At 30.5% G+C, this 17,116-nt stretch overlaps 2 protein-coding genes and 1 pseudogene across 2 annotated transcripts; 1 reads left to right on the top strand and 2 right to left on the bottom strand.

Annotated features, from left to right (window-relative positions):
* Window positions 1–1,235: 1,235 nt before the first annotated feature.
* On the bottom strand, window positions 1,236–1,916 carry LOC129911014 (uncharacterized). Its single transcript, XM_055988656.1, has 2 exons — window positions 1,613–1,916; window positions 1,236–1,549 (listed from the first exon to the last, which is right to left on the bottom strand). The coding sequence occupies exons 1-2, from the start codon at window positions 1,822–1,824 to the stop codon at window positions 1,381–1,383; spliced, it is 381 nt and encodes a 126-aa protein (XP_055844631.1). The 5' UTR covers window positions 1,825–1,916; the 3' UTR covers window positions 1,236–1,380.
* Window positions 1,917–3,347: 1,431 nt separating this feature from the next.
* On the top strand, window positions 3,348–4,579 carry LOC129911011 (stomatin-like). The gene is made up of 5 exons (XM_055988653.1): window positions 3,348–3,480; window positions 3,572–3,722; window positions 3,787–4,152; window positions 4,210–4,375; window positions 4,438–4,579. The coding sequence occupies exons 1-5, from the start codon at window positions 3,435–3,437 to the stop codon at window positions 4,546–4,548; spliced, it is 840 nt and encodes a 279-aa protein (XP_055844628.1). The 5' UTR covers window positions 3,348–3,434; the 3' UTR covers window positions 4,549–4,579.
* Window positions 4,580–5,037: 458 nt separating this feature from the next.
* LOC129911009 (aminoacylase-1-like) lies at window positions 5,038–15,111 on the bottom strand (annotated as a pseudogene).
* Window positions 15,112–17,116: the final 2,005 nt, after the last annotated feature.

Here is a 17,116-nt window from a genome sequence, read left to right as displayed (position 1 = left end):
TAACAAGAATTGGACTAAATGAGAACTTTCTTTCATGGATATCTTCATACCTTGTAGACAGGTATTACTGCGTACTGTTTAAAAATGACTGTTCTGAGAACTTTAGAGTAAATTCTGGTGTACCTCAAGGAAGTCACCTAGGCCCATTGCTCTTTGTGTTATTTATAAATGACCTTCCTTCTGTTTTCCAAAACTCAAAAACTTTATTTTATGCTGACGACGTGAAAATATTTCGAACAATAAATTCCTTATCCGATTGTAAGCTCTTGCAAGAAGATTTAAAAAGATTTTGGGAATGGTGTTGCACAAATCGCCTTATATTAAATATTGACAAGTGTAAATCAATGAGCTTTACACGAAAGCAAAATTTAATTGCTTATAACTATGAGATAAATTCGTCGCAATTATGTAAATTATCAAATTTTTCTGACCTAGGAATCAATTTAGATCCGAAACTAACTTTTACTGATCATTATAACCACATTATTAAAAGAGCCAATGTAACACTTGGCTTCATCAAAAGATTTGCGCGGGAGTTCGAGGATCCATATGTTTTGAAGGTTCTATATATTTCATTTGTAAGGCCAATTCTTGAATACGGATGTATAGTGTGGGCACCTTACTATATGATTCATATAAACAGAATTGAAAGTGTTCAGAGAAGGTTCATGAGATTTTCGTTGCGTTTTCTTTCATGGTCCGATAGAATTGTCCTACCTCCATACTCGGATAGACTTAAACTTATTAATTTACCATCACTTTCAGTTCACAGAGAGTATTTGCAATTATGTTTTATAATTGGGATAATAAGAGGCTCAATATCTTCTTCAGTGTTGGATCGACTGAATTTTAATGTTGGGCGTGCTGGTTTAAGAAATAGGTTACCAATTTGTGTAGTTTTTAGTAGATCTAACTATGGCGTCAATAGCTCTATGAATCAACTAATTAATATTTTTAACAAAAACTTTCATATAATCGATTCTATTAATGATAATGTTAAATCCCATAAATTCAAAAATAGCTTCTTTAATCAATTTAATTAATTTACCAGAATGTTGTTTTTTCTGTTGTTATTTATATTAGTTTATTTAGTTTCAATGTTAATATATGTATATTTTATTGTGATTAATTGACAATTATTACTCTTATATTGAGTTTAAGTTAAATGATTCCATTGTTAGTATTTAAGCTTATTTCTAATGTTAGCATTTAACATATTAAATAAATAAATAAATAGATGCATTCATACATAACTACTCATTTAATTAATTGATATTAAAAATAGCTTAATTTAACAGTTTCATATCATTATTATCTTAAGTTTAGGTTCGATTCTAACGTAGAAACTTTCTTCCTCATAACAGGAAGAGTTAACATATTTCATGATCCTTCCTTGTTTTGCGAAAGCATTTGCTTTTTAAGAGATTCTATAACTCCGGCAAAATTAGCAGTTTTCTTTTTAGCAGACTTTGGAGTAGAATTTTGACTGCGAACGCGCATTTGTGGTAATGCGACATCATCCATAAAATCGAAATCATTTTTCGCTGGCCTAAAATTGTTTAAAATCAATAAGTTAAACAAGTGTACAAATAATATTCAAAACAAAACGTACGCTTCTTTTTCTACTGTTTCGCTAACTTTTGGTTCCTCCTTGTTGTTAATGGGCGATGGAGCTCGCCTGCCAGGACATTGCCATTGCAGTTCCTGAATATTCCCACTTTCTAAAGCTAGATAATAAGTTTCGAGTTCTTCGGCAGATGGAGTGAAGTCTTCACCGTCCGAAATGCAGGAGATCGACCAATCTTCGGAAACTTCGGCACTCATTATTTAAAAAAAAATTATATTTTTATTTTTATAAATTCTACTTTATCCAAAAAAAACAAACAAATTTTTGACAAATTTTGACAACCTTTTGACATTTGTGCAAAGTGAAGCCAAAATAACTTTTTCAAAGTTCTGTTTCGTTTCAAAATAAATTTTAAAACACAACAGAGCAGAGGAATCGTTTTGTATTCGCATTTTATTCTTCGGTAGAATCAGATAACTATGTCGGCTTCTACACGAAGACTCAAATTTCAAGTTGAAATTGCGTATTTGAAGTTTGCATTGAACGTCATGAAATGATTTAAACTAGCGCCATGTTATTTGGAAAAAAATCAATACAAATTACACCCAAATCGATTCATTATTTTACATTTGTTTTTGTAATCTACACGGAGAAAAAAGACCACATAAAATTAAGCGTATCCCACCTTAACTGAAGTGGATTTCTGCATGGTTTTTTGCTAAGATGACTTCCGTCTTAAATTAAGGTGACAAATCACGTTAATTTCTTGAATGCGCAAATAAGATGATCTCCCTCTTAATTTAAGCGGGAGATCATCTCATTTTTTTGTGGAAACAGCTGGCAGCCACTGGGATCATTGGGTCACAGGCAAATGACTAACCATCGTGCTATCTCACTGTTGGAAATAAGTATGATAAGGTGCAACTAAAGCTAAAAGTGTGACTTTAATTTTAAAATTGTTATTTTTGTCGTTTTTTAAGATGAAAATTCAAATTAAAATAAGATGAAGTTGAACTTAAATTTAACAGAGTTTAAGTGGAATCACCTTATTTTAAGCGGATATCCTTTTATTTTAAGGTGGTGAAATTTAAAAAAAGTACAAAAATAAAGTGTTTATTACAACAACAGTGTTTGGTAATGTGGCATTTTGTTTGAAGAAAGATGTCAAAATTATAGATTAATATGTCATTTTGCTGTCAAAGACGTATTAATTGTGTTTTACTGATGGTTATCACCTCTGGTCTCTTCTGCGATCTAAGACGTCGGCACAAAGCCAAAACCGGGAATCTGAATTTTTGGACATCTTGACATTAAAGCGTCATTTAACTTTCTTTAATTTTGCGGATTCGTGGTTTTGGCTTTGTGCCCACGATATAAATCACTCGGCGATTACACATTTTTTTGTGTTTAAAGATTCAAAATTCAAGAAAAGAGGTTATTCCTTGAATGTTGGGTGAAAAATTATAGGTACCACTCCGATAGTGTGACGACCATTGTATTAATGTGTATTAATTTCCATCATTTTAACTTAACTCGCACCTCAGGACAACTCATATCAGCCAACTCAGCTCAATTTACTTAATTTAAAATTTTTAGTTATTCGAGATGGAAAACCCGTTGATAAGGTAAAGCGTCTCCGATAAACTATCTGAGTTAAGTTGATCGAGCTGTACTCAACCCTTTCCCTTTTTGTATAACGAATATGTTGATAGTTGGATGACTTGTCTCAAGTTGAGTTGAATCGATCTATACTACCCAATCGTTTAAAAATGTTTCTATTTTGTATTACCTGCTTCATTTTAAAATTGAATAAAAATAAATATCAACAAATATCTGCTCTATATTTCAATTCTCAAAGAAAGAACGAATGTCTCAGCCTTCAGGGTTTTCAGTTCGAAAACATATTTCAACATGTAAGTACATTATACATTTTTTGTAATGTATAGGTATACGTGCATTCGCGTCTGTTTCATCTCTATCTATCCATTATTCATTATATTTTAGCAGAAGAAGAAAGTGCAGAATGTATTGAAATAACAGCCACTATACTCTCTATTGTATTTGTAATTTTAACATTTCCCGTGGCCATATTCTTTTGTATTTTTATTGTGGCTGAATACCAAAGGGCTGTTGTTTTCCGTCTGGGAAGGTTAAGGTATGAATGTTTTTACGTATGTATGATTGTTTTATGTCGTGAAATTTGCTATCTATCATTTAAGGAGAGGTGGAGCTAGGGGTCCTGGTGTAGTTTTTGTATTGCCCTGCATTGATGATGTAACAATTGTTGATTTACGTACATCAACTTTTGATGTTGAACCACAAGAAATTCTAACTAAAGATGCTGTTACAATTAAAGTCGATGCTGTAGTTTATTTTAGACTTCAAGATCCATTAAGTGCAGTTATTCAAGTTGTCGATTATAAAGAATCCACTATGTTATTAGGTCAGACTACATTGCGAAATGTAGCAGGGACAAAAATGTTAAACGAGCTACTAGCACAAAAGGATGATGTGTCGCATATGATGCAAAAAATTCTAGATGAAGCAACAGATCCTTGGGGAGTTAAAGTTGAAAGAGTTGAAATGTTAACGATTATTTTTAAAATAACTTTAGCTTAGTGCTCATGTCATCTTAATTTTAGAAAGGACGTACGTTTACCGATAGCTTTACAAAGAGCCATGGCAGCAGAGGCAGAAGCTAACCGAGAAGCTAGAGCAAAAATTGTTGCCGCTGAAGGAGAGAAAAATGCAGCAGAAGCTTTGAAAGATGCAGCAGAAATTATATCAGAAAGTCCTTCAGCTTTGCAAGTACTAAATATTACCTATATACTTAAATTTAACACGGACTAATTTTTTTCAATTTTGAACAGTTACGTTACTTGCAAACTTTAACCACAATTTCAACTGAAAGAAATTCTACCATTATTTTTCCCTTTCCAATTGAAATGTTAAGTGGATTTTCAGGCCAAAATAAAAAATAAAAATAATTATTCCACGAGAGAAATTAGAATTTTTTTTTTCGGAAGTCCTGGATTTAAGACTAGAATGCATAATTGCATATAGAGCTAAATTTTTACTTTCATACAAAATTCTTTGCAAAATTAAGCCAAGATAAAATTAATTTAAGAATTTCCAGGGAGTTGTGTATAGCTTTACAATTAAGCTCAAGAAAAAACATTAAGAAAACGGCGAAAAATCTGCGTACTATTTTGTAAGTTTTTTGGGTTTAACAACATTGCAAATAAAATTAGCAGCTGCGTGTTGTATTTGACTTTGTTATATACTTAAATTCTGTACCAAAAAATACTTACATAGGTAGTGTTAGTATTTAAATGGCATCATGGTAATATTGGACTGATCTTGTTCCATGTCGTTTAAGTAGATAGATAGAAACCCAAGTGCCATTAGTTTGTTTTGTAGATCCAGCTGAGCTAATGTTCTTCATATCAAAATTCACAAATAAAACTCAATTATTATCAGTTATTTCAAAGTAAAGGTACTTTATTTCTTATGCGAAGCAATAGTAAATTATAAGTAATAATTATTTAAGGTCACTTTTGTTGCGCGTTTCTCATACATTGGCCAATGCCTTGATGATCTTCTCATAAATCTCTATGCCTTTAAGATATGTATCAGCTTTTAAATATTCATCGTTATCGTGCAGAAGAACAGGTGTATTGTTCATAGGTGAGATACCAATAGCGGGAATGCCAACCTAAAAAAATTAAATTTGTATTTATTGTGAACAATTGAATAAATTATGTCGAACAGAAGTTAAGAATGACTATATAACTTTATCCTGATAAACTTAAAAATCATACGATATCCGTTTAAAATCTAATTTGTGCGTCTTTTGAAAAGAAGTATTAGTTGATTTAAATAAGGTTCTTATCTACGTCACAAAAATTATTAACACGACTTTCTTTGAATATTATTGTTTTCTCAAGTCTACGTTAAAAAAAATCAAATTGACGTGTTCCCCAATCCGCGCTTCTCACCCATTTCCCTGCTCAATTTTTCAAATCGATTTATTTTAATTCCAAAAAAAATGTTTCAAGTCTTAAGGTCTTCATTTTTTGATATCACACTTTATCTATGGGAACTACATAAAATCGATTTGAAGAATTGAGTGGAAAAATTCAGGTGGAGCGCAGATATACACCAATTTGTAGTCTTATAACTTAGACTTTTAGGAACAAGAAAATGTTCGAGTGTCAAGACAAAGATTTGAAAGGCATTTACAATTTTTCAAGAGTATAAACTTAGGACATGTCTACGACCACCACAATTTTTAACTAACGGATACCAAAAATGAAATAGTTAGTTTTTTCTTACCATTCTCACATAACGACTATCGGTAGCTCCTGGAAAAACTTGTACACTAATTTTATGGCCTCTAAAAATAAGAGAAACAAAAAAAGAAAATATTAGATATAAAAATTATGTAAAAATGTTTGCTAACAACTTTCAATACCAGTTGCAAGAATAGCTTAATAAATTGTCTAATGAGACTTTTTTTTGTTTATTTATTTAGATTACTATTGATAACTTTTAAACTAAATTTACTGTATTTTATTAAGATTAACTTACGCTTCATCGAGTGCTTTCTTAAATGCCATCCAATAAATATTGCTTGAATCTAACTTAGTGGCTTCTACTTTTGGCTCTTTCTGTTCGAATTCTATCTCTATACCACCACCAGATTCTTCACAAAACTTCTCCAACTTTATAAAATGATTAAAAAATAATTTTAAAATTAATTCATTATTATAGAAAAATATTTAAAGTTAAATGATAATTTATACCTTATTTAATAAATCGGCATGCTCAACCGTTATTGCAACACGGATATCAAAAACGGCTACTATCATCGATGGCACAACATTACTTTGAACACCACCATGTATTTGAGTAAGATTGACTGTCGTCACATCACCAATTGTTAGACTCTTATCATTTTTCAGTTTATCAGCTTCTTCCTGTCTAAATTCCATCATTCTTTTCAATAAATGATTAAGTTTAACACCAGCCGTATTTTCATGAAGCAAAGAACCATGTCCAGTGGTTCCTGATATCTTGAAGTGGATTTCTAATAAACAAAATGGGAAAATTGAATTACAGAGAAATTATAGAGCAAAATTATTTTCATACTAACGTATTATATACCGCTCAGCGTAATAAACTGAAAACACATCGGTAGCACTAGCAATTCCTTCATCTAAGGAAAATCCAACATTTAGTTTTTTGAATTCAGGGGTGTTAACGAACATGGCCATTCCAGGTTTTCCACCGATTTCTTCATCTATAAAAAAATGCAAGCAAAAACTTAACAAGACATAGAAATAGCGATTTTTTAATTAAGGTTCGATTCAAGCAGTTTACTTTTTTTAACTTAAGGTTTAATTTTTCATAAGAAATAGGAACCAAATGAGTAGATAAATGTTTTTTTTTTTAAGAACGTGGAATACTTATTTTTCCTGAAAAAATAAACATTGTTTTTGGTTTGATCAGGGAGCAGGCAGTGCCAATCAGCCCAAGAATTGGTTTACACTTTATGCACGATAATGCATCCGATTATAGTGCTAGAGAGTTTTCGGTATATCTTCAAGACGTGGTGGTACCAATAAGACCTTCAAAACTTTATTCGTGAAATCAACACGTTGCTTCAAGTTGACATTGTAAATGCGCTAGAAGAGGCAATACGAAGTATAGAGGATTGGAAAGAATTTTTCAACTACATTAAGTTGCCCTAAAAAATTGAACAATTTTTCCACCGATTTCTAAGGTCAACCCTGTGAACCTCACAGGTGGATCACTAGTGTGAAGCAGAAACGTGGTATACCACGTCATAAAAGATCAATGTTTGGTTTGATCAGTGAGATAAATTTGTTTGAAATAGTTTGATTTTAATGACCGAAAATATTACGTATACGCCATAGTGACCTTATAATTTTTCACCAATTTTTTACCGATTGGAAAATATAATTTATCAGAATTGTAGATTGTAAGGAAGAAGAAGAAAAAGGAAGAAGAAGAAGAAGTAGATTGTATTTATGAAATAGGAGACATTTTTAAAATACTTTTCGAAGAAACTAATAACCACAAAAAAATACTTGTTTGTTTATTTAAGCTTTTGGCATAAGGTCTATTTTTGTGTTATTTAATTTACTTAAAATTCTTTAACCGTTTAAATTTAAGTCTAAATATGATCTGAAAGTTGTTAAATATATTTTTTTTTGTCATTATTTAAATTGAAATTGATAATTATCTAGAAACATCAAGTATAAACACAAAAAAGTATGGTTTTTATCATTTCCTCTTATTTGTCTCATTTCCCCATATACAGTTTATTAATGTATCACTAAATTAAACTGCTCTTTTATTTCATAATATAACTAAAAGATAATTATTTACAAATATAACTTGGTTTATTTGCGCAACACATTTATAGAACAGATTCCGATGACTTTCAGTTTTCTCATAGGATATCTTTTATTTTTCTTTCTTTTATTTAAGATAAGGGCATTGTAAATGTTTAATTTCATCTAAGATATAATACTGACAGAGTTAGATAATAAAATAAGCTTTATAAATTTAAACAATTTGCATATATACATACATATGTACCTACATATACTCGTGTATAATATTATTTAGATTATTTCGTCTTACCTGGTACATATGTGACGTGAATGGTTCGTTTCAATTGAATACCAGCTTTTTTTTAGGGCACGAATGGCAGCTAAATGTTGCATTCCAACACATTTCATATCTTGTGATCCACGTGCAAATATACGACCTTCAGAATCCATTTCGGCAGCGAATGGTGGATGTTTCCAATCCTCTGGATATACTGGTACAACATCCATGTGCGAGTTTAATACTATTGATGGTAATTCTGGATTTGATCCTAGCCATGTGATGACAACAATTGGTTTCTTTACACCACCCGGGGTATATACCTTAACAGGCAATCCTAAGCTATCGGCTTGTTTTTTTAAAAAGGCCACACATGGTTCTGGAAAATTAATTTAAAAACAATAAAGTCATATAAAAGTAAATTTAATTGAAAGGGATTGGTGATATTTTAAAAGAACCTGAGTTGAATTTAAACAAAAATAAAATACATGATTAGATCGCACAAAATACATTTTATAAAAAAAAGTAACAAAATATATGTTTTGCTTTTAAAATAACGAGAAAAACCAGCTTTTTAAAAGGATAAATCTTTTGGAGAAGTATGGCATTTGATTTAACAAACTTAAAGCTTTTCGATTCCCGGCATATTTCATAGCCTGGCTAGAATCACATCTTTATTTGGGAAGCCATATGGGACCCTCTCTCTACTATATGAAGCTTTTGAAAGCAATACAATCTAGCCATGATCAAATACTTTTATAGGAAGACATTGATTGTTTAAGTGATTGGTGTTGAAAAAACGGTTTATCCGTTAATCTGGTTAAATGCCAGACAATTACTTTTTCTAGAAAACGAATTCCCAGTGTTTTCGTATTACTTTTTGCTAACCTACAAAATATTCAAATTTTTGTAGGACAAGGTAAAATCCTTTTAACTCAACAAATTTATGAAAAATGAATTTTCTATATACAAAATCACGAATTGAGGATATCTTAACATTTATTTTGAATGAATTAAGTATAAATAAATGTTCCTACAAAATAAAAAATTTTGGCCCAAACCTTGAAGAACGATTGAAACAATTTTTAAAGAATCATTTTTTTCTTCAAGAAGCCCTAAGTGCATTTTAAACTATCTGCAATTTATTTTATAAGCAAGCTTAATTTTGGAAAATTATTTTTAATGTATCTCGAAAATGGCTGTAACAAATTCGATTAAATTTGGTATACGTAATGGTACTAGTAATTTTAAAAAAACTCGATTTTTATGTTTTCTTGCGAAAAATTACATATTTTTTTATATTTCATATACACTTCGCGTCACTTGAATAGAAACAACATTTTTTCTTTAGAAAATAGCGATTGGCGCTTTGGGGAGGTAACTTAGTAGATTTTTGGTTTTGCATTTTCAAAGAGGAAATTTTAACAAACAATGTTGTAAAAACAAAAAACCCAAAACAGAAACCGTATGGCTTCTAGTTTTGTTTTTTGCATTACCTAACAAAAAACAGTGTTTTTTTTTGCGTCACTTGAATAGAAACAAGCTCTTAAATTAGATAAAAATGATGAAAAATCATGGACAACACTAATTTTAGTAAAGCAATATTAATCTTTGACATTATTTGCACATTATAACCAATTATGGGCTTCGAGCTATCAATAGGCACCACAGTAAATGCATAAATAGAATTTAACATTGAAAATGCACTTCTACTGTACACAATCGTGGACCCAATTGGAGAAAGTGATAAAAGTGTTTGGTAACTTCTTACAAATTAAGAAAATGACATTTTCTACAATTTAAGGATTGAATAAGTGAAATAAACTTTTGTTTTTATCCGGAATGCATCTGTTTTGTTTTTATTGCGTTGTTTTTTCTTGAACTATTCTTGTGCAATCTCTAAGACGGTTGATCTTCCACGTTCCTAAACTTGCCAAGATCTTCTACCATTATTTCTTTGTAAAAGTTAGCATCTGTTTTTGAAGCTTGAAGCTTCAATTTTGCCTTTGTGCATCATAAAAACAAAGCGTATTACTATAACACATTTTAGTGCCCTTTATTGGCGATGCGATAAAGGTTATTCTTTTATAAACCAATGAAATAGGGCTAATATTAACGTGGTCCATCTGAGTTTGTATGTTTTCCTTTAAAAACCACTATTTACCTCACTACTTTTCAGTTCGAATGCAACTATAAAATAGTTAACTTTTTTGTAATCTTAGTAGAACGTAAAATGTTGTTATTTTGCATTTTGAGGCTTTTTTAATGTTGTGCACCTTTTATAACTTCCAGGATGGAACAAACCAACACGTTTCCATCGCACTAACACCACGTTTTTGACCGATTTTAGCGGCAAAGTGAAGAAAATTGCAGCTAGTTTTTAAGTTATTTTTTTCTCTGCTCGTGACTTGGGTCTCACCTGTCTTATTTTTTGATTTGATCACTAGTTTACGATATTTTAAAAATTATCTCATCCAAATTTGGCAAATTTTCCAATATCTTTCGCGATTTTGCATAGTGCAGGTGCATTTCCAATGTTAGATGCTATTTATGGATTTTCTGTGGGGCCTATTGGTAGCTCGTAGCCCATAATTGGTTATAATGTGCAAATAATGTCAAAGCTTAATATTGCTTTACTAAAATTAGTGTTGTCCATGATTTTTCATCATTTTTATCTAATTTAAGAGCTTGTTTCTATTCAAGTGACGCAAAAAAAACACTGTTTTTTGTGAGGTAATGCGAAAAAACACAACTAGAAGCCATACGGTTTCTGTTTTGGGTTTTTTGTTTTTACAACATTGTTTGTTAAAAGTTCCTCTTTGAAAATGCAAAACCAAAAATCTACTAAGTTACCTCACCAAAGCGCCAATCGCTATTTTCTAAAGAAAAAATGTTGTTTCTATTCAAGTGACGCGAAGTGTATTTCTTTAAAAAAATGATTTAATTAAAAATTTACAGACAGTAATTTCCCATCTCAAAAACAGACAGAATTGCGAAACCCACTTTTCCGCATACTCTACAACACTCAGAGAAAAATAGTAAATAACGGGTTTGCTAAAAATGGTTATGTGATGTGTTTTCTCCAAAATAACTTTTAAATTGTCAGTTTTAACTATTAGAATAGTTATTTTGTGACTGTTTAAATAGTCAATAAACGATTATTTAAAATAGTTATTACGATTTTAACTATTTTATTTCTGAGTGTTCCAATCGTAATACCATATCTACCACATTGATATCTCGAGAACTTCGAAAGTTTTATGACTGACTGATATTTTTCGCTATTAAAATAAATTTTCCGCAAAAAGTAACCTTTAAAGATACACAGCCATATTTATAAAAGAATTTTAAAGGTTGTTTAACTTTAAACAACCTCTAAATAGCTTTTAAGTACAAAATGTGTATTTATAAAGAATTTACACATTTAAGCAACGTTGCTTAACGATTGCTTAACTTAAACGCCATTCACCGCGTTTAGAGCTTGCTTAGAGCCATTTTAAGATTGATTTGACTACATCATCATCATCATCATATAATAAAACGGCAAACACTTATTTTGTGGTACAAAATACGTGGCCCACAAAAACCGAAGGGGCATAAATTATATACGGAACGATAGGAAATTTTATCTAGATGTGCAGAATATATACTTTATTTATTTTTTTTTTACCGAAATAGCTAAAAACAATAAATTAAAATTGAGGAAAAAAACAAAAACAAATGTGCTGAACCACGCCCTCTCCCTTCTGGAAGTGGAAACTTCTAAAAGCAAAGACAAGAACCTTCGAAAACATTCTCGTATTTCGAAAAAAATTAAGTGTTGCATATTCTTAGTAGTAAATAAAGTGATTTATATAGTGTGCTTATTTGAGCATAAATAAAAGTTACAGTTGGCACTCGAATTTTGAGTGCGGGGTCGGCTAGTATGAATTATTACTAAGATCATAGAGGAAGGAATACCTAGAGAGCCGACTCGTACCCCCCTTACCTAAAACACCCGCAAATTTAATTTCAGATAATCTCTCTTATTTTTCTCTTGTTTTCCTATCTGTGAATATACGCATTGTATATATATTCTTATAGTACTCTCAAGAAGTAGAATTTTCTATTTTGCGTCGCCACCGCTGGGATCGCTAGTTTATTTTATGTTTGAACCTTATGCAGAAAATTGAAGTGCAGATCTACCAAAAGATGTCGCTAAAGTATTTTCATGGATTGATAGTACTATAGAAATATATATACAATGGAATACGTGTGAAAAGTACAATTCGTTTAATACCTTCCTTTCACCAGTAGATGTCCTCACAAATTTTGAATTTAAACATGATTTTGGTTTGTACATGAACTTGAATAGCTCAAAAAAAGGTTCGTGTTTTGAATTTATTATATTATTTTTTTATGAATTTATTTCCTACTGAGCACTTAAATTGTTTTTAATTGTTTTGACATTGTATATATATTTCTATAGTACTATCAATCGAAGAAAATACTTTAGCGACATCTTTTGGTAGATCTGCATTTCAATTTTCTGCATAAGGTTCAAATATAAAATAAACTAGCGATCAAAGCGGTGGCGACGCAAAACAGAAAATTCTACTTCATGAGAGTACTATAGGAATATATATACAATGGTTTTGAGCTCAACTCCACAGTTGAATGTGTTGGTGCCATTTAAAATGCACGGGAAAACTACCACATATAAGCACTGTGGAGTTTTTCCTCTCATTGCAGCTTGTAGGGTGGAAGAGAAAATCCAACCGAAGTCGCGTCTCTAGCAGAGATGGCAGAGTAGATTACGTCAGGTAATCTACTCGGTTAACTACGCGTAGTTAATCGAATAAACTACTCGCTTGATTTGTTTCATGTACTACCTACATTTGCTACGTGCAATAACTACATAAAAAACGTTATATTTCAAAAATATTAAAAAATAAATAGCTGTGTTTTCGTGAGAATTTGGTTTCGTAAAGTAAAACCTTTTCAAAGAAACCACCCCAAGTCCATCTGGTTTCAAATATTCTATTCAAATTTACACTATCACAGCTATGTATTTCGATTTGAATAAGACTTTGACAATTTGGTGGTAAAATTGGCATTTCAAACTACATTTTGACGTCTAGCGCTACGCCTGCTACATTTAATTACGTTAACTACATTAAACTACGTTAACTACCTCATTTATGTAGTAGACGTAACAAATGTAGGAAATCAAAAAAAATCCAATTTTTGCCATCTCTGGTCTCTAGGTATTCCTTCCTCTATGACTAAGATCGTGAGCTCAGTATCATGTTATTAATTTATCTAGGGTATGGGGTGAAGACTTCATTTTGGTTTGAAATGAAATTATTCCCTAAAAGGAGCTTGAATTTTAAATTCAAATCAAAATATTAAAGAATGTTAAAAAAAAATAAAATGGTTAGTACAAATGAAAAAAATCAATGCTGTCTGGCTTTGCTCTGTGCATTTTATTAAGGAATCCGACGAAAGCAAACTCATCGTCAGCGACCTAATCTTTTTTTTTTTTGCGCAGTCAAGGTTAAGAATTTTTGTTTACAAAAAAAAAAATACCCTCAAGTTGTCAAAAATCACGTGATGTTTCTAAAATGTAATAGTATTTTGTACTAGACTAGTCAATTCCCCTTAATTTTTTGACACAACTATCGTTTAGTTAATCATCTGTGGAAATTCGATTATAAATACAAATTTAAGCAACGTTGCTTAAAGGCGAATTAAATATTTAAGCAAGCTTAACTAAACAACCTTTGAGAACCAGTTTAAGCTAATCTAATAAATACCGCTGACAATGTTCGAATTTTGCTATATTTAAAGCACATAAAACCATTCTATCAAACAAAATAAAAAAAAAAACATAATTTTTTGCTTTAGTTTTAAACAAACATTAATAAGAGCTCTTAAACGTAATTTTTCTTTTTAAAAGGTAAACTCATCATTAACTAAAAACACACTGCTTCAAGCAAAAAACCCCACGAATATCCTTGAAATAATTTTCGTTAATTAAAACTAGATTTTCACGTCAACACCAGACATATCTTTTTCGGCATTTCAGGTGGACACAACACAAAAATCAAAAATATAATTTTCATCATCATAATTTGTTAAAAAGTATCTTTCCATTCTATTAACGCACAATCCTACATTAAGACCAATGTGTGTTTTGTGTACAAACTGCATTTAAAATATCAAAAAATCAATTAGCACCAATATCTTACTCAACCAAAATAGCCAAAAACCAAATAAATTTGTCAATGCATTTTTCGTAATTATAATTGCTACAGATATCAATAATAAATTAATAAAAACAAATCCAACCAATCAATTTAAATTCGAAAGATTGGCAATTTTGTATGTGCTTTGATGTTTGCACGCAAAAAAAATTCAAACTTACCATAATCAATGTCAGGATGAACACTTGGTATTTGAAGATATTCTCGGAATATTTTTATTTCTTCATTTTCCTCCCACGCATTCATTTTATATTGTTGTTTGTTTGTACGTAGCTTTTAGCTTATTAAACACTCAACAATTTCGATGTCAATTCGGATGGAATATTTTGGCAGATTTTTGAAAAGTATCTCACTCTAAAATAATGCGGTAAAAAGAACAAAACAATAGAAAACACTTAAAAATTTCACCCATATTTTGGGGTTGCAGTATTATGTTTTTGTCATTCAAAAAGTTTACCTGCAATGGAATCGATTTGTAAAATTTTAAAGACTTTCACTCCTTGATCAACTTGCTTCGCCCTAAAACTTCAATTTTTACGAAAAAAAAAACAAAAATGAATTAAAATCAAAACCAAAACAAAATTTTGTTTTATTTGTAAATTTTCTATCGCAGAATCTATGGTGTTCTGGGGGAACGTAGAATGCCAACTGAGTTGCCTTATTACTTTACTTTCAGTTGTAGTCTTCTCTTTATAATATAATTTTTAGTTGCTCTTTCTTTTGTGGAATCTATTGTGTATTTGTTGTTGTTTTATAAGATAAGAATAGAAGAGAAAAATACACGTTATACTGCATTTTGGTCGTTTTTTCTTATGGTGTTTTTGAATTTTGTCCAAAGTGATTATATTTATTATCACAAAACAGTTGATAACAAGGCGTTGTCGTCCTCCTAGTGGTTTACTTATTTAAGGTAGATAACTGCCAGCGACCTCATGTGGTTTCAAATTTATTTGAGGACATCGATAGGTCAACAAAATAATTCATTTAGATAACAAGGAAGTTTTGGTTTTGGACTGAACCTTGACCTACATTTATCTGGGAATGTGCAAAATGTATAAAAAAAAAACCAGACACAAAAGACAAATATAGAGTAGATCATGACCGTAGCTAGGTTTTTGTATCAGTGAGGGGATTGATTGAAAATAATATAAATTGTTCATCGATATAATTAGACTAAATTAAACTAATACAGTAACACTCGTAGCCTGTTTCGACTAGGAAAAATGAAATAATACACATATAAATCTCAAATTTGAATAAAGATACATTTCATATCATCTGCACGAAATAGGTTAGGATATGTTCATTTATGGAAATATTATATAATGCGTGCATTAAAGCGAAAAATAAAACATTCTTTAAAGCAAAAAAATTATAAAAAAAATAAAATTGAATTTGGAACGGTTGTTCAAAGCATATTTTTCTTCGAAGTCTTACAAAAATTCTATTTCATCAAAAATCTTTATGATTCAAGATGAATTTTATTATTTAACTAATTTCTGAAATCCCTCCACGGAGAAAAATAAGGCACTTAGAATCAAGATGGTGCTCTTCTTGATTCCATCTTTTTAGAATGATAAGATTTCTAATATAAATAAATAGAATCCGTTAAAACTCTGTTAAAGTCTGTTAAAAATTCTTTAAAAAAAATAAGTAATTTTATAAGTAAATTTTATGTGCTTTCTTACTAAAATTAAAAGATTAAACAAAAATTAAAGGATGTTCATCTTAACAAAAAATAAATAAAAATAAGTAAGAGCATTTTTTTTTAAACAAAATCGTGGTGAATTTGGCAAAAACCGTCCAAGATAAGTTTTTGTACCAAAAAACACCAATGACCATCGTGTGACATATCATGAGATTGAGGAATAATAAAATTGGACATATAAGTAACTCCAGCTTTAAACATTGCTTGATCATTTGGTGGTGAAATAACTTTACTCTTGTTAGATTCTGCATAATTTGGTAACCGTTCAATAAAAAGTTCGTATGAATACGTGCTTGGAAATTCTAAAAAAAATAAAATGAAAGAACCGTCAAAGAGGGTTTACAAATTCCTGACAAGTGACAGATAATATGGATCATTTCCTACCAACCGGAAAGCAAGGAGTTGACTGCATTCAAAAACCATTTTGCAGTTTTCTCAAGCGAAATGAAAAAAAAACGTGTCCAGAAATGGTTGGAACGCATTCAAAAGTGTTCTAAACATTGAGGAGTTATTATGAAAAACAATAAATGCATTTTCAAGGATTTATTTATAACAAAATTTAAGAGCCGATTCAGAGTTTAGATTTTTCTCAAAACAACGTTTGAATTTTGTCCAAATCTATTGTATTTTTTTTTCTCAATACTGTTTTTGGCACAAGTTAGTGCGTAATTTTGTACATGTTGTTTGAATATTGACTCTTACACATTTATATTTGGCAAAGTTGTTTGAATCTTTTCAGATAACAATTACGTTGGCAACAATGGTACACTGAAAAAATTTGGCAAAAATCATGCAGATTCCTTATTTTTGTCACAAATTAAAAGTTAATGATGTATTCTATCATACTTATCCATCGTTTACCGACGTTTTTTTTTTAGTCAGTTAGAGTTCGAGCTTCATATTACCTTAAATGTTTACTTTCTTTGCCACAAGTTAAGAAAGAACATTACGGTGTGG

This window comes from Episyrphus balteatus, chromosome 2 (genome assembly GCF_945859705.1).
Source record: "Episyrphus balteatus chromosome 2, idEpiBalt1.1, whole genome shotgun sequence".
NCBI lineage: Eukaryota > Metazoa > Arthropoda > Insecta > Diptera > Syrphidae > Episyrphus > Episyrphus balteatus.
Note: the sequence above shows the minus strand (reverse complement) of the source record. Positions and strands in the feature narration are given on the sequence as shown.

Excerpts from the sequence above, each read along its gene's own strand:
- LOC129911014 (XM_055988656.1), bottom strand. The coding sequence starts at position 1,824 with ATGAGTGCCGAAGTTTCCGAAGATTGGTCGATCTCCTGCATTTCGGAC. Across the intron at positions 1,550-1,612 it reads GAAACAGTAGAAAAAGAAGC|GCCAGCGAAAAATGATTTCG; the intron begins GTACGTTTTGTT and ends AAACAATTTTAG.
- LOC129911011 (XM_055988653.1), top strand. The coding sequence starts at position 3,435 with ATGTCTCAGCCTTCAGGGTTTTCAGTTCGAAAACATATTTCAACAT. Across the intron at positions 3,723-3,786 it reads TTCCGTCTGGGAAGGTTAAG|GAGAGGTGGAGCTAGGGGTC; the intron begins GTATGAATGTTT and ends CTATCATTTAAG. Across the intron at positions 4,376-4,437 it reads AAAGTCCTTCAGCTTTGCAA|TTACGTTACTTGCAAACTTT; the intron begins GTACTAAATATT and ends AATTTTGAACAG.